Source organism: Cygnus atratus, chromosome 1 (assembly GCF_013377495.2).
Source record: "Cygnus atratus isolate AKBS03 ecotype Queensland, Australia chromosome 1, CAtr_DNAZoo_HiC_assembly, whole genome shotgun sequence".
Classification (NCBI taxonomy): Eukaryota; Metazoa; Chordata; class Aves; order Anseriformes; family Anatidae; genus Cygnus; species Cygnus atratus.
The window spans coordinates 73508119-73526249 of NC_066362.1; the positions used below are offsets into that span (position 1 = coordinate 73508119).

Genomic DNA, 18131 nt, shown 5'->3' on the forward strand with positions numbered 1-18131 from the left:
GGATGAAGGAAGATGGGAGCCTGTAACCAACAGGCATGCTCTCAGTTGTATCTGGCAGCAGCTCGCGTGTTTTGGAGAACATATAAGGTCCCAAAGTCAGGCCTACACCCTGCAGTAGAGTTGTGAAGACTTGCAGTGTAAGATCCAACTGTACCACGCTGACTAGAACAGAAATGGGAAAAGATGGATCAAACTGTTCTTAAAATGCAGTGGGTCTCCTGTTCATTACAGTGCCTCTCCATCGAGTCCATAGACTCGATGGAGATCTACCTTCCAGCTGGGACTCCTGAGCTCTGTCAGGATGCCAGCCACGCAGCCAGGCTTCGCAAGAAGAGAGCAGAGTCGCCTGCCAGCGTCTCAGGCTTTGCACTGAAATACCCAAACCAAAAATACTGAGAAGCCTGTGAAGGCAAATATTCCATTATTACTTCCACACATCAATATTGATGAAAAACGGTATCAAACTGAAACTCAGAAAAATTTAAACAGCTTTAATTTTATTACATTTTCCATTCAGGCTCTATTCCCAAATTAATTTTATTACTATAATAACTTCCATTGATTTCAGTACAGTAAAGATAAATACACATAAATTCATAGAGGTGGCCACATTCCTCTGAAGCATCAAAACATTTTTAACCAAACTTTCCATGAAAAATTCATTTTAAAAGAAAAAAGTAGTTCAGCAAACTGAAAAAAAGAATTTGAAGTATGATGATCATACACAGGTTGATATATTTATATTGACAGAAATTTACTAACTTGTAAATATTATGATAAAAAATATTATGCTAAAATGGAATAGTAAAATTAAAAATTAAATGTATATAGCCTTAAAAAGATGCCAAACACTTTATCCTTTGTTATCACTAGTTTGGTGGATTTTGAGCTTCTTTTTATGTAATGATCAGAGAAGAAGCACACATAGAGGTTAATTCCTGCCATAGATTGAGATACAGCCTTGAAAATCAGAAAGCAAGGAAGACAGTCACCCTGTCACAAGTCTCTGTGCTCTATCACACCAAGTTACACACTGATCAAACAGCACTGATTTCTCTAAAAGCAATTTTCTACTAGTCTCACCCATTCAGTGCTTGGAAAATAGGAGAACAGTGTCTACTTGGTGATGGTAAATATTGTCCTAAACTTGGAAAGAAGCCCAAGTTCATGTGGCTGTATTTTTTCCCCAGTATTTACTCCTGGATAAATACTGAAGCATTATTCTGTAACTATCCAAAGCCCCCAGTCATCTCTCAATTTCTTTCTTTCTTTGGAGTTTTGATGCCACCCTGAAAACAGGGCTTTGCTCTTCTAACATCTGAGCCACACAGCACGTCCACGCTGCTGTTCTGGGCCACAGAAAGCAACACAATGTGGCGGAGCCCCCCAACACAGCACAGTGCTGTGCAGAAATCCTGGCTGGTGTCTCAGCTTGGCAGAGCAATTACTGTGGAGAGAGTGCTACAGTTATTTGACACTCCCATGGTCATGGCCTCCACAGTGCATGGGGCGGGGTAGATTTATCCACCTAGCCTACCCCTACTGCCAGGCACTACTTCTTTCTGATCTAGGGACTCTGATTTTGATATCAATTTTTGCTGGCAACTTACCCCTGGGTTTTTGTGCTCGTGCTCTTTTGAGTTTCCCCATTCTAGACAGGATGAGACAATCCTATCTTTTGCTCAGCCGAACACCAGCTCCTTGGTCATCCTGGATCTCGCTGGCAAGGGGAAGGAGGAGGGAGAGCCAGGGATCTGCTACTGGTCTTCCCTCCATGACAGTGTTTTCAGTCATACTTTTCTGTGCCCATTCAAGTTGATCATTCCTTCTTTAGCTCTCACCTCATTTTCTGTCTTCCCATCCACCAAGCTCTCTCCTTTTCCCTGTCTGGCTTTCCAGTTTGCTCATCTCTCTGTTTTCCCTTCCACCACAACCCTCTTCTTTTCCACATTCTCTCTAGTTCCCTCATCCTGGCTTAGTTCCTCTGTATATCCTTTTGCTCTCACCAGAGCAAACTGCAACTACCACTAAATCCACTGGTTAACACACCCCTCTGCGTTGCTGATGTCCAACTTCTCCTGCCTAAACTCCTCTCTCTCCTCAACTCTCCCAGCGTGATCACATTTTGAGCTCTCAGGCTGTACAAGAATTAACAAACCTCTGAGGCTATAGGAGCAAAATGATGCAAAGACCGTAACTGCAAAAAAAGGCACTTCTTTAGTCCCCTGCATTTTTTACTGCTCCCCTGTTATCTGTTAGAGCACAGTTCTCTCTGAAACTTGCAGAAACATCTTCTCTTACTTCACAGTTCCTTAAATAATTACAGCTTAAGAATTCATCCCTCTATGTTTTTACTGCTTAAACTGTTAATGATGAAACTTGACTGAAACAGTGCATTTGTATTTCCTTACCACTTAAAATTATACTGTCAGCCAGAACTGCAATCTTCTAAGCAACAAACTCTTTTCATTTGTGATATAGTTTTTGAGGAAGCTTGATGGCTCAATAACCTGGTATGCAGACAGTTTTCATCTCTAAATTAGTAGCATGAATTACTTATGTTTACTTAAGTAATAGCTTACTCTATGTTCATCTTACAGGTGTGGGGCAGCAAAGACAGAAAAGACCAGTAAATTGACAAACAAATAGTAAGCATTTTTATCAAAGGTGCTAAATGCAGTTTTGAAACATCCTTTTACCCCCCCCCCCCCAAGCTTTGGACCTTATTTAGAACACAGATTTATTCATGCTGAAGGAAGAAAGGAGGTGCTTACATGCTACGTTGTACTTGCTCCAACAATAAATCAGACTGCATTTTTTGATAACTTTAGTGAGTAATTTTTAACCAGTGCTGCATTAATTTAAAGTAAACATCCACTGTATATAAAATAGATAAAGCAAAACGTGTTACACTTTGTAAGGGCAAATTTTCATCAGAAAGAATGGTAAACACTGCGTAGCACAGTCGTGAAATGAGAATTGTTCACAGAACTGGTTTTCCCCCAGAAAGAAACTCGGAGAAGAGAAACATATTGATTATTTTTTTCTACACACACACAGGTATGAAAATTTAGAACATAATTACCTAACAGTACAGATGCTGGAGCAGGACAGACATGAAAGAGCAAGATGACTGTCCAGTGCAGGACCACCAAGCCCTTCTTGCAGCAGTGGCTATGGTGCAGTTTGGGATGTCCTTCACAGCCTGTTCTGGGCCATGAGCAACCCAGCAGGATGCCTAAACCTGACTCTGTCCCTCCTGTCTTTCCTCTGAAAGAAGGAACTACTCCGTAAGCTGACTCTGGCCTGCAGGCTGCCATGAAGGCCTCACTAACCTAGTAAAATATTTTCCCAAAGTTGCATACTGTTGGCAATCTCCAGTTGTATTGCACAATGCCTGCCTCTATAGTGTTTGTGATCCCCTCTGCTGCAGGACTGGAACAGGCAGGTTAACAGAGCCTATGCTTCCAACCTACAGAGCACCCATCATGAGATTTCCTCAATTAGGAAACCAGTGACACATGGTAAAGGGGAAAAAAAGACAGGAAACCATGAAATACATAAGCACAGTCTCTTCACCCTCACCATACCTTCCCTGCTAGACAGTCAAAAATCTGTTTATGGGAAGAATTAAATATGTCAGAGTGAAATAGAAATTGTTTCCCTACTGTGTATAAATATCTGCATGTATCAGCTAATCCCATTTCTGAAAGCACTGAAGTAAAGGGATTATTTCTACCCATTACTAGCACAGAGATTTTTGGAAATACTCTTTTGTTGTCTGAAACAGTGCAGTTATTTTCTTATCACATCCACTCGTTCATCTGGCACACCGCAAGTAGATGGAAAAAAGTGCCTAATGTTTAACCTATTAACAGAAAGCCTCCTGTATCATTAGGACAAAATTATCTGAACATGGATAAGTGGCTGTAATATGACACACTGCAAGACCATTTTTTTTGATTCAATGTAAGTGTTCATTGGCTAAACAAAGATTACGATAATGTAATCATAACAAGCGTTAATGATCAGTCATCTATGGAACTTGCTTTCTAAATTAATATACTGTAATGCACACTAATGTGGCAGAATTATGTCGGGCTGAACTCATGTTTAACTAGTGCTTCCATCTCAAGCGATTAAACACTTGCAATTGCAGATGAGTACACTTTTAAGACTGTATTCTTTAATTAAATTAATCTGACAAGTTACTGGACAAAGAGTTGGTGTATTATTTTTTTTTAAATGTATAATTATTCACTGGGGATTCCTCTGGCTGGAATAAATTAGGACTTGTAAAAGAAATTTATATTCTTTTTTTTTTTTTTAATAACTCAGGCCATTGTTTCTAGTTCTTGTCAAGACACAGTTATAGCTCACCCAGCTTAGCACCACCCCTCCTGTAGCCTAGCTGCACCAAAATGAAACAGTGCATTATAGCAAAGAAGAAGAGTTCCGTTCCAAAATCCATTTTATATGGGCAATGTATAGCCCATATTTAGTTACAAATCTTAACTCAAAACTAAGCAAAATGATGATAACCACACCTGTCGTTTCTCCATTTGCACTGGATTTGTCCTTAATCAGTGCACTAAAGACCTGGTTGTCTGTTTACCTAAAATAATTATTTTTCCCTTAATTCACAAGTACTAAGTATTTTTGTCCCAGCAAATTTGTGAGTTATCATAACTTACTGTGCAAAACAAGAAATTTAGTATTGCAAAGCCTGGTAGTGTTTTACTATAAGAGCTCAATGCATAATGTCAACGCAAGCTGCCCAAGCAGTCCAGCAAATGTTTCAAATGAGAACTCAGTCATTGATCTGCATGTGCCAAGGGACTTAGTAGGGCCCGAAACAGTTCACATGTTCGATAATCTCATTATAATCAAGCAGTAATAACAGCCACTTCAAATCTAACCCTGAAACGAACTTCCTTCTATAATCTTCATTTTTAGTCCACCTCAAACTTCCTCTCTACTCATATCAGCACATCCCATCCCCCGAACCTTATTTTTTAAATTGCATCCCATGCTAGATAATCCATAAATGTTTTGTAGTTACAACTGAACACAAATTGAGAAAGGATCTAACATTTCCAGAGTTTTGACTGTTTTTTGATGTTAGAATCGTAAAGACATTTTGGCTTATCTTACTACCAAAACTAAAACTCACTGCAAAGTCACAAACACTTTATTATTTTGCTGACTTTTGTGAGCAAAGCTATTAGTTTGTGATGGGTAATGTTTGCAGAAGAGCGCAAAGAATCCTTATATGTGGAAAACTGCAAAATAAAATAATAAAATAGTATTTTTGTCAGCAAAGACCACATAGTATAGGAAACTAGAGGAAGACAAAGAAATAGAAAAGGAAAGGACGGGGAGGGGAATCTTTCCACACCAAATTATAAAGGCTGGAAAAAAAAATTAGATTTAAAGTTTGAAATGTGGCTAAAATGCTTCCTGTTCATTTTCCTTCTTATTCGCTATGCCCATATCTTACAGAGAAGTAATTCTCTTGCCTGGTATAGCATACAGACCTTCAAAAGACTAGTTAAAATCTCTGTGAGAAGCATCTCATGCCATGGTTCAATGATACAGTATGTGTGGCTTTTAACTTCCCTGCACAGGATCAGAAAAATTGAGGTCACAGGAAAGAAAAATGGCCCAGCATAAATGAACTCTGAATTCAAATTTGTTCAAAAAATTTTGGCAGGTTAATTTTTTATCGGAAAGATTTATGTGTTATCAAGTATCTCCTGTCCTTGAAAAGCTAACAAACAAGGATTTATGCATTTTTGCTGCCCCTATGTACTTTTGACTAACTTGATGGAAATGGGATTGTGCATCACTGCATGAGATGGATCAAATTTTTATCACTGGGTGTTCTGCTTGCACGTATATTTGGCAATAGTGGCTGTGAAACCCCTGCCCCATTACGAAGGCTTCTACCCTGAAGACCTCATTACCTTATTCAAAGGTCTTTGTCTATATCCATGCACGTTACAGAGCAGTTTTCAGGTAAGAGACTGTAGGGAAAAAAAAAGAAGCACTAGCACAATGGCTGAAAATATGGCTTACAATTATTAAGTGGATTCTGCTATCAGGCCTTTTCAACACTTTAACGGAAGTCCAGGAAAACTTGTCAATTCCCCAATACCACATTAAACTACTTGACATCATTGCACCTGGTGTGTTACCTTTCTCTCTTTACCTACAACCACAAAACATTCGCAAATTATTATCCTAGGAAAGAATCAAAAGTTCTAGTATCTGGAAGATAACAAATCCTATTTCCCACCTAATAAGTCTAACAATGGAAACATACTGCAGGAATGATGCGCTCAGCCCACTAATCTCCATGAAACACTACTAGAAGGCTCTTCAGAGACACTTAACAACAACGGTACCCATATCTTTCTGAACCTGCAAACATACATATGCTAACTGCTAGACAAACCTAAAGATACATCACTTGTATGCACACTTCTCTAAACCTATGCTAACTTCTAACAAGACCACACTGCTTATTCTTCTTCTTAGCAGCACATCACAAAAATGGAAACCTTAGAGAAATTTTATATTTATTCCATGTTGAAATAGTCATTGGTGCTGCTACACTCTACAGTATGACTACAACAGTAGTGACATGAAGGTCTGAGATTAAGCAAGTAACAGAGGGAAAGATGAGGTTTTTGCTTGTTTGTTTGGTTTGCTTTTATTGATTATTTTTTTATTAGACCAACTAATGCAGCTGTTTAAAAGAACAACTGGTAACTTTTCAGGCATTCAAGCCCTTCTGGTGACCTCCAAGAGAAGCTTGTGCACCCGACAGCTTATCATTTTATGCACCTTCCAACAACACTCCCTTTGATATGTTTAAAAAATGTTTAATAAGCAGCATATAAACAATGAAGTGCAGAGTTTGGGAAAGGTGCAAGGGGACAAAGCTACCCTAAGTCAGCTGTGGAAGACAGCAAAGACATAGCCTAGGAAAAGAACATACAAACCACTCATAAATGCAATGATTGGAAATGTATAAGGTTGTCAGGTAAAGCTCTTCTCCTCTAACTGCCATAATTTATAATTTAACCATTTAAATAAACCTTGAGTTTTTCTTAAACAACATTTATACTCTTCCCAAGGATGTAGAGACCTTGCTTACCTCTCCTGAAATGCTACGCAACACACCTGATTTACCAAAATGGCTGGCAAGAAAAATGCAATTACTTAGAGTGGTTAACATATATGCTGTTGTTGTTTTTGCTGTAGTTATACCTATTCCAGCTGCTTCTTAAGCCAGCATCATTTTTTTTTCCTTTTTTTTTTTTCTCTCTCTTTTTCAGAAGTAGCTCAGATGCCAAACCCTGGAAAGAATTCAGGGGCAGCATGAAAAATCCTTCCATTCTTCTCAGATGGTCAATTAAAACTATGCAGCACCAAAACCAAACCAGACCGAAAAAAACCACCACAACAACACACAAAAACCATGAAACACCCTCCGCACTGCTTACCAGGTAAGTTTTCAGTTACAGTGACACACTGGCATAAACTTTGAGAATCCCATCAGTACAACAAAGCATTTGACAGTGCAATCCAAACATGGATTTTATTCTTTTCTTCATTTTAATTTAGCTATTAAGAACAAACACCTGTAAGTCATTTGCTGTACCTCAATGTAAAATAGATATACAACCCCATTAGGCCCAGATTGAGGAAAGCATTTGGGACAGCCATAAAGCAAAAGCATATATGCACAGAAGCCCAGCTGCAATGAATGATGTGTTCAAGGTTTTCTTGAATCAATGCCTCAAAGAAGTCTTAGTGGCCTGATTAGTCAGGAGGCAGCTCTGCTACTCTTTGCCTGATCACATCTTGCCACTTTTAGCTTGCATTGTGATAGATTTTCTTTCAAAGTACTTTTGCAGGTACCAGGATCACAATGAAATTGGGTTTCACTCCCCCCAGCCGGAGCTGCTGAAATCAAAACCCCCCACTTGTACCCCACTCTGTGCCCACCTGGCAGACACTCAGTGTAAATAAATGGTATTCCTTGTGGCAAAGCATGCCATTTATTGTCAGTCATGGTATCACAGCAGAGCTCTTCGTGAGCTTCTGTTGAGAAGTGTACTTCAGGAGTAAAGTAATACCGATTTTTCATCCAGTCCTTGGTATATGATTTCTAACAATTCCTCTCTCTTCATAAATTTAGTCAGCCTTCTGTAGGGTTTCATGAGGCTTCTTAAACGTTGTATTTTTTTCTCATCGCCTGACTTCAAAATCCACAAAAAAAGAAGTTTCAAATAAGTTAGCCCAATAACAAATATGAATTGTTTGACTCCAGAGCCAATTCATTCATGTTTCCTGTCTGCTGGCAAAGAAAGAAGAGAGAGAAATAAAAAAGAAACCAAAAGGTGAATTTATTATAATCCCGCTTATAATAATTGGACCCTACTAGATTTAAGGCTGGAACGAGAAGCTATTTTAATCTTTCAAATATTTTAATCTTTCAAAGGCATTTTATACTTAAAATTAATTTCTATCCAAAACCTTTTACCTGTTGTTGGTACAACTAAAAGCAAAGAAAACTACAAGAAATTAAGAATAAGACTTTTCCCCAGTTTACAATTTCTTTCTTTTAGTTGATACTTTTAATGGTACGTAGTTGGTGGGTACCATTCTATACTGAGATACCTTCACTGTCTCTTCAGTAGTTTACTGGTTCCTTTGCATGGGTCTTTCACAAAAGGAAGAGAAGGCTTTTTTAAGAGACAAGAAAATAAGGGATGAGAACAGTTACCAGGTTGTCAGAGGGAACAAGAAGCAAATGGAATATGTGAAGCTAACTATAATAAATTGCTTAAAAATGACTAGCTTTCAGTTCCTATCAGTGCAGCTCTTCCTTCTATGTTAACTGCAGTACAACATTAAATATTTACAGGCAGGATGTCAGCTAGTAACAGTAAACAATCAACAAGGTCAACATACTCAGAACAAAACTTAAGACACTCATAAAAAAGACCTATATCGCTTGCGCTTTTGTAACACCAGCAGTACTACACTACATCCAAAGTCCATTTGCTAAGACAGCTGTTGAATCAAACACAATTTCCTTTTTCCTTCAGAATTTTCCTTTGTAGCTCTTAACAACATATATTTTATCCTGACTTGTAGGGCTCTGACTGCAAAGATAAGTTTACAACTGTGAGTTTGTCAAGTCTGCTTAATCTTTCGGTCAAGCAAAACAGTAGGTATCATAGGTCCAGATGCTGAGAAAAATAAAGCAGCAAACACAACTGCAACACATTCTGCTACCTGAATGCTGTCTCAGAAGAATTTCTTTGCCATTAGGCAGGGTCATAAAAACGTTGCCAGAACAACATCACCCAGTGGACACACCAGAGCAGGTAAGACAACACAAAGCCTTTGGGCACTGCCTGTTTCTGAGTTCCAAGTTTAACATAAAAGCTTGCCTACCTGTTTAATGGCATTCTTGCATACACAGCGTGAAATTCTGTCTCTGGGGAAATCAGCACCATAACTCACACTGACCTCAGCTGAGCTGGGATAGGATCTCACTCAGGCATTTTCCTCCCAAGCAGATCAGTTCTTATATTAAAACTTTCTTCTGAGGAATGCAAAAATTATCCACCTTCTTTTGTGAGTCATCTTTCTTCCCCCACAGTGCTCAGCTTCAGCAGAGGACCCTGTAGCATCCCATCATGAACATACTCTCAGCTAAGACTCAACAAGCAGGCTGAAGCTTTCAATTCTCATCTTCTAAAATACAGGGTAAAATCCAGTAAACCAATGGTATTTTTTCAGAAAATAAATAAATCACCTTTTGTTCATATTTCATCCAATAGTTGTAAATAAGCACCATATCCATGCAAATGTTCATAGTTATATTGAACTGAGATTTAGAGCTGAAGCTACCATGGTGTCCAGATTACTGCATACTAAAGCTAGATATAGATGAGAGTTGCTGTGAGCTTTGGTATTCTCTGAAGCTACAGAAATCAGCCTATGTCGTAAAGGCTTTGTTTAAAGCCAGCTTTATAAGGAACATGCCAAATCTTTGAATTTCAGCCCCAGACTCAAGCAGGTATCTTCTAGAGATTGGGGCAGCTTCCAAAAGTGGAACTTCCAATGACACTACTGACTTTTGTGAGCAACATTTACCAGAAGAGAAGACTGAGATTCTGAGAAAAAAGACCATTAAACTTTTTTCATTGTTTTTATTCATTTTAATGCATAGTATGAGTGAACATATTAAAGGCCATGTATATAGTAAACAAAATAATCATTTTTGTGCTTTTCTCTGCCTTGCATGGCAAATTAAAATACAGAATGATAAGACAAAAGATGGATGTGGAAACTATGTGATGGGAAACATCTCAATCTTTCCAATTTCTATTATTGGTTATGCATTCTTCCCTAATTATTCGATGCCTTCTTATAAGTAAAAATTGACTCAATAGCCTTATGTTCAGAATGTGTTGTATAAAGCAGCAGAGATTTAAGACAGCAACATCAGACAAAACAGAAATAATGTAGGTCATTTATTATCAAAAGAACACCAACAAGATTTGGATATTTACTGAGACTATTCACTGGAGAAAAAGAGAGAGGAAAAAAAGACCACTTTTCTGTAAATGACCTTGTACCATTTTCCTGTACATCCCCTTTTACACCTAGCCCAAGTTCCACATGCCCATCTGTGAGAGCCCATCAGTGGCCGGCGAACCCCTCCAAGGGCTACCACATGGGTACATAAATACCTGAGAATGACAGAATCATTTCAATTGGAAAAGACCTTCAGGATCATCGTGTTTTTGAAAGCTGTGGTGAAAACAGAAACCAACTATCCCCTACAAGGAATTCCTGGTGAATGATCTTGCAGCTCTAATATTCACCTTACAAGCACAGCCCTGGAACATCATGACAAAGGCAGTACATTCCTTGATGGCTGCAGCAGCCATGTAGAGAAGGAAGCCCAAAGTCTCCAGCAAGCTCAATTTCAAAGTCTGAAAAGCCTAGTGAAATATATGCACTGCACAGCATATATAAAATGTCGGGCTAAGAATTTACAGTTAAAAGAAATATTCCTAGAATATATTAACATAAAGTATAAAAGATATCTTCAGAATGCAAAACTCAAACAGCCCTTTAGGCAGACATCACTGAAGGGCAATGAAGTTACATTGCTGTTGATTTTCTTTATTACAGACAGGATTGGTATCATAGCCTAGTTGCTATCATTAAGGTTACCTCAAACTTTCAAGTCTGAGACCCTGTTTTCAGTTCTTCACAACTTTGTGGACTGAAATTTTCCAACCTCAAAAGAAGCATGTGAATAAGATTGATATTCAGGAAGGATTACTGAGAAGGATAAGTGAAAGAAATGGGATTTGAACAAATAAGAGAGAAGAGATGAGATAGAAGAGAAGTCGAATGAGTCCCAACTGGGGATAATAGGCAGAAAATCTGTGCCCATTAATGTAGCTTGAAATGAAACCCAAGATTGTTCCATCTCACTTTTCTTTTTTTTCCTCCTATCAGCACATTGGCTGTTACATCTCTTACACTGCTTGGACGCAGAAATAGCAACCTACAATTGCTATCAGTTATTCCATCACATCAACACACAGAAGGCTGTACAGTCAGTCTTGAGATTCAGCCTTGATGATGATAGACACTGCTGTCAATAAGATGTCCTACAACAGAATTACCATGGTTTTTGTTTATTTAAATTCAAAGTCTATATACGGATACAAAATCACAGAGTGTGTTACAACATCAATACTCTTCCTAAGCGTACTATTCAAGCCTTTAGGAACACCACAGATGAGTTTGCCTCAAAAATGTCATCTGAGGTCCCTATGCATGTGTAAAGACACATTTTTAATTACAGGCTCAGAAGAGAATTTTTTCTTTCCATGTAATTCCTGCTCCAGCTTCTGCATAGGAGAACAAGATCCAGGGGCACTGAAGAACCATCGTTCATTTCTGACAAAAAGGCGATTGTCTTCCCATTAACATACTCATACAAGCAAAGCTTGCACACATGGAAGAGGAAAATGGATGATCTCAGAGCTAATATCAAAGATCCAGAAGCTATTTTTGCCTCTGCCAACAATTTCCAATGGGATACTTTGTAAGTTTTCAAAGAAAACTTTTCTCTTAGATGATTTTAAGACTACCTAAAAGTTTGCCAAGAGACAACATATAAGAAAAATGAACAGAGCGGTTCCCTCAGGAGAGCTGATCCTAGCTTGCTTCCCTTGACTGACAGATCTGTAAGGCCTTTCACATGAGCTCACATGACATCCTGATCTCCAGGTTGCAGAGAGATGGATGTGAAAGGTGGGCCATTCAGTGGGCAAGGAATTGGCTATAAGGTCACACCCAGAGAGTGGTGGACAGTGGCTCTACATCCATGTGGAGGCCGGTGACGAGTGGTGTCCCTCAGGGGTCTGTCTTGGGACCAGTAACAAATCCATGACATAGACAGTGGGATCAGGTGCACTCTCAGCAAGTTTGCAGGTGACACCAAGCTGAGTGGTGCAGTCAATACAAGAGAAGGAAGGGATGCCATCCAAAGGGACCTGGGCATGCTTGAGAAGTGGGCCCATGTAAGCCTAAGGAGGTTCAGCAAGGCCAAGTGCAAGGTGCTGCACCTGGGTCAGGGCAATCCCAGGCATGAGGACAGACTGGGAGAAGAACTCATTGAGAGCAGCCCTGCAGAGAAGGACTTGAGGGTTCTGGTGGACCAAAAGCTCGGCATGAGCCAGCAGTGTGCCTGCAGCCAGGCTAATTGCCATCTTTCACTGCCTTTTGGTTAGATATTGCTGACTCAGACTTTTCCTTAGAATATGAGTGATAGCACTATTTTTTCTTTTGTTTTCTTTAAAAAAAATAGTGTTTACATTTTCCAAATTATTTTTTGCTGTATTTATTTTTCCATTAAAATTTTGATACTGTCCACACAGCCTGTTTCTTCATGAAAAGTTTTTTTTGTTTTGTTTTTTGTTTTTTTTTTTAAATATAAATCCTATCTGCAACTTTCACTCCTGGACATGCAAATATCTGCTTCTTTTTTGTAGTTCAGCTGGACCAATGAAGTCAGGCAATGTGCAGAAAAGCTGTCAAATACAAGTCATTTCTTCTTTCCTTTGAAAGCAAAGGGTGCCCAACCTGTGCAACTTGCCTGACTCATAGGCCAGTCAGATGTGGTTCCCATGATAACACCTGTATCATTTCATAGAATCATAGAATATTCTGAGTTGGAAGGGACCCATAAGGATCACTGAGTCCAACTCCTGGCACCACACAGGTCTACCCAAAATTTTAGACCATGTGACTAAGTGCACAGTCCATACACTTCTTAAACTCCAACAGGCTTGGTGCCATGACTACTTCCCTGGGGAGCCTGTTCCAGTGTGCGACAACACTCTCAGTGAAGAACCTCTTCCTCATGAGTAGCCTAAACCTCCCCTGCCTCAGCTTGACATCATTCCTGTGGGTCCTATCACTGGTGACTAAGGAGAATAGATTGACACCTGCCCCTCTACTCCCTCTTGTGAGGAAGCTGTAGACCACAATGAGGTCTCCCCTCAGCCTCCTCTTCTCCAGGCTGAACAGGCCAAGTGACCTCAGCCGCTCCTCATGCGTCTTCCCCTCTAGGCCCTTCACCATCTTCGTCGCCCTCCTCTGGACACTCTCCAACAGTTTAATGTCCTTTTGTACTGTGATGCCCAGAACTGCACACAGTACTCAAGGTGAGGCCGCACCAGCGCAGAGTAGAGCGGGACAATCACTTCCCTCGACCGACTAGCGATGCCATGCTTGATGCACCCCAGGATACGGTTGGCCCTCCTGGCTGCCAGGGCACACTGCTGGCTCATATTCAACTTGCTGTCAACCACAACCCCCAGATCCCTCTCTGCGGGGCTGCTCTCCAGCGTCTCGTCGCCCAGTCTGTATGTATAGCCAGGCTTGCCCCGTCCCAGGTGCAGGACCTGGCACTTGCTCTTGTTAAACTTCATGTGGTTGGTGATTGCCCAGCTCTCCAATCTGTCCAGATCTCTCTGCAAGGCCTTTCCACCCTCAACAGAGTCCACAACTCCTCCAACTTTGGTGTCGTCGGTAAATTTGCTCAAAACACCTTCTAGTCCTACATCCAAATCATTTATAAAAACATTGAAGAGGACTGGCCCTAAAATGGAGCCTTGGGGGACCCCACTGGTGACCATCCACCAGCCAGATGTGGCCCCATTTACCACAACCCTTTGAGCCCTGCCCGTCAGCCAATTGCTCACCCACCGCATTATGTTTTTGTTTAGCTGTATGCTGGACATTTTGTCCAGTAGGATCCTATGGGAAACCGTGTCAAAAGCTTTGCTGAAGTCCAAAAAGATCACATCAGATGGTTTCCCTTGGTCGACTAGATGGGTGATCTTATCATAAAAGGAAATCAAATTTGTTAGGCAGCACCTACCCCTCATGAACCCATGTTGGCTGGGACCAATGACTGCATTGTCCCCCAGGTGCGCTTCAATAACTTCAAGGATCATCTTCTCCATAATTTTACCAGGCACTGACGTGAGACTGACAGGCCTGTAATTGCTAGGGTCTTCTTTCTTGTCCTTCTTGAAAAGTGCAGAGGCTGGCAACAAATCTGAAACCCCAACTTTGAACACAGTGAGCAACAGGCCACCCAAACTCCCTCATTTCTACCTCTCAGAGCTACATCTGTAGCCATAGCAACATTTTGGATAATCACTTGTATGGTCTGGAGGGCAACAATCCTCATCTTAGAGTTATAATGGTCTGTTAAATGCCACAAAAATATGAAGCATTGATTATTTTAATCAAAAATCAATTTTAAACAAAATTGGATTTCTAATTTCAATAACAATGGCTATTAAATAATGACTGTCCAATTATAGCTGAATTTCAAACTTAAAGCAATCCAGTCAGCACAGCATAAACACTTACAGCTATTCTACACACAAACACTTTACACCAAGGTCAGTTTTGACTCTGAACAATTTCCCTTAAAAAAAAAACAAAAACATTAATTTAAGACTGATACCCACATAAACATACAGAATACTCATCCAGCTGAGTTAAAGAATGATTTCATGGCTCTATCCATATTCTTACAGAAAAGCTTAAAATTTAATAAGTACAAAAATACTGTTTATGCATTTCCCCAGCTGTACTACTATTAAGCATCTATTCAAACCAGAAGACCTTTAAAAATACAGTTTACATCTCACCATGGTTATTTACTTTTTGAATTCCTGCTCTAATAATGAAGAAACCAACACAAGGAAGTCACTGTCATTTCACATAATAAAGTTAGTTCCACTTAGTATGACTGCGTATTTTTGTCTGAAGCCACTGAAATAGCAACTTATTTGTGTAAAAGCAACTTTTAAAATAAAGTTATTTTGTCACAGAATCATTGTAGCCTTTCTTAGATGCATTCAAAGCCCTCTTCAGCTAACTGCTAAATCTGAGGCTAAAATGGCATGCTCTTTTATACAAGATGTGAAAGGTCAATAACAAGCCTGCAGTAAAATCACACACAGATCCTAGAACACCTCACAAAAGCAGAGGTCACTCCTTCTCAGAAGTAGTGAGGCCCTTACCTTCAAAGGCCCTGGCTGCTGCTCCAGAAGGAGCCTTCACTCCTGTACCCAGCCACCTAGACTGGACTTGCAAAGGGGGAAAGACCAGACAAAAAGCAGTTTAGTGATCATTCAAGCGCAGGGACAGGCAAAAGTAACAGGCAAAAAGCTCATCTGTGTTAAAAAGAAAAAAATGCCAACATCCCAGCAAGGCCATCATTACAACACGTAGGACAGGGGACTCCTGGCTGTGCACCCGGTCACATTTGAGGGAAGGGGAAAGGTATCTGCTTGGAAATGGGCTTCTTCCTCAGATTGAGACAAGCTGTTTAGTTGCAGTGCAAGCACGTGAAGAAGGGCTTAAACTCTTTTGCCACTGTTGGAGGTGTTCAGCCTCTTCGTGGACAACTTCTACCAGGGTGCATTTCCAAGGGAGGCAGGTAGGAAGGAATTGCAGGAATGCTGGTGGCAACTCACCCACGGGACCAGTTCCAGAACACTCTCCTGGGCTACCACAGCCCACCTGAGGTTAAAACCGTCTCAACTAAACCCTGCTCTGCCTCCTACCAGGAAAACTTGCTGCGAAATAACAAGGTCACAGGATCATTGCTCAGACATCTGGAAAGGTCAGAATGAAATATTCGTGTACAACATGAATTCAGCCCTCTTCATGTTTCACAGAATAGCCAGATGCAACATATACAAAAAGAGTGCTGAAAAATCAAATTAATAATAAATATATATTATAGTAGCAATGAAGAGGAATTCATTTTTCAAAGGACTGGTAACACAGAGGAGGAAAGAAAGCCCTAAAAGAACAACATATGAGTATATAGCTAGAGACATTCTTTATGAGATTTTATGGCTTCTAGTTACAGTGTTAAATCTCTACACCTACAGTTTGTCATGTCCAGACAACCACATGATGTTTACTGTAATCTTTACCCCTGCTTACCTTGTGTCTTCTGAGATTTTATATCCAAACACGAGCTCCAATTCTGCAACAGCTCTTCCATGCAGAAGCTTTTGGTCCTTCCATGAAGCCAGGGGGCATGACCGTAAGAGCACAAATTTACCCACCTACCATTGAACCAGGAAAATGACATTGCACGAACATAGAAAATCTTCCTGGGCTGAGTCATATCCCTGTGTAAACAGCTGCAAGGCTCAGTTCTGTGACTGAGGAGCAAGCATGGGTGTAAGCCAACTTCCTCATATAAAGCCCGTGACTGTTGACCCCATCCATCATTATGACCTTTGAATCCTATCATTATGGGATATTGTAAAAATGGACGCATCCCGCAGAACGGGCATGTTCATGCTCCCAGTTGGTCATAAGTGGAAGCTAAAAGCTTCTTTAGCTTCTGAACAGACATCTTGCCCCGCACAAAAACCTCTTGCATATCCTCGTGGGGCACACGAAACACTCCACAGGTGGACAGCAGGGCTGCCTCCCTACCATATACACACTAGGAAGAAAGGCTAGCAGAGGACCCCAGCCCGACCAGCGGGTCGCTGCACCTTCTGACGGGGCACCTCTCGCCCAAAGGCCAGCACCACCGCAGAGGCTGGCTGGAAAGCGAACCCTATCCTCCCTCCCTCCCTCCGCCCTGGGCAGCCCCAACCGCTTTCTCCCTCCCTTCTCCGGCAGGCAACCGCTGGGGCCGCAGGGAAACCCCCGCGGGGCAGGAACCGGACGGGGGCCGCTCCCTACCGGTGCCCCCAGGTAGTGGCGGGCGGCGGGGCCGGGCCAGCCTTACGTACCTGGCGGGGGTACGGCGGGCGGGCACCACAGGTGCTTCTCCCTGCCGGCAGCAGGCCCCGGGGCTGGCCTCACCTGCGGGCGGCCGGAGGAGGGGCGAAGGCCGAGGGCAGGACGCCTCCGGCCGCCGGGAGGAAGCGCGGGGGCGTCCGCCATCGAGAGAGATAGAGCGAGAGAGAGGGAAGAGGGGAGGGAAGGAGGGAGGGGGAAGTGGGGGGGAGAGGGAAGGGAAGGGAAGGGAAGGGAAGGGAAGGGAAGGGAAGGGTGGAGGTGTGGGGAGGGGGGAGAGAGGGGAGGGAGAGAGAGGGGAGGGAGAGAGAGGGGAGGGAGAGAGAGGGGAGGGAGAGAGAGGGGGAGGGAGAGAGAGGGGGAGGGAGAGAGAGGTGAGGGGGGGGAGAGAGGGGGAGGGGGAGGGGGGAGAGAGGTGAGGGGGGGAGAGAGGTGAGGGGGGGAGGGGGGGGGAGAGAGGTGAGGGAGGGGGGGAGAGAGGGGGCGGGAGGAGGAGGGAGAGAGAGGGGGAGAAGGAGGTGGGGAGAGAGAGAGAGAGAGAGAGAGAGAGAGAGAGGAGTGAGAGAGAGAGAGAGAGAGAGAGAGAGAGAGAGAGAGAGAGAGGAGTGAGAGAGAGAGAGAGAGAGAGAGAGAGAGGAGAGAGAGAGAGAGAGAGAGAGAGAGAGAGAGAGAGAGAGAGAGAGAGAGAGAGAGAGAGAGAGAGAGAGAGAGAGAGAGAGAGAGAG

The 18131-nt window shown here is 41.8% G+C and overlaps 1 protein-coding gene across 5 annotated transcripts in view; it reads right to left on the bottom strand.

Annotated features, from left to right (window-relative positions):
• The window catches only part of ARHGAP8 (Rho GTPase activating protein 8), a 90753-nt gene extending 73178 nt beyond the window's left edge, over positions 1–17575 (bottom strand). For 2 of the 5 annotated variants that reach the window (XM_050712705.1, XM_050712698.1), the window contains exons 1-2: positions 16591–16662; positions 15657–15722 (exon numbers count right to left, since the gene is read on the bottom strand). Coding sequence is in view for 1 of the 5 variants with exons in the window: in XM_050712703.1 (XP_050568660.1) it covers positions 15657–15722; positions 16591–16651 (127 nt within the window). In the remaining 4 variants the exon portion in view is untranslated. Of the gene's footprint in view, positions 1–15656; positions 15723–16590; positions 16718–17399 lie in introns of those variants that run through there. The other 3 variants (XM_050712703.1, XM_035550970.2, XM_050712702.1) reach the window with 3 other exon arrangements.
• Positions 17576–18131: the final 556 nt, after the last annotated feature.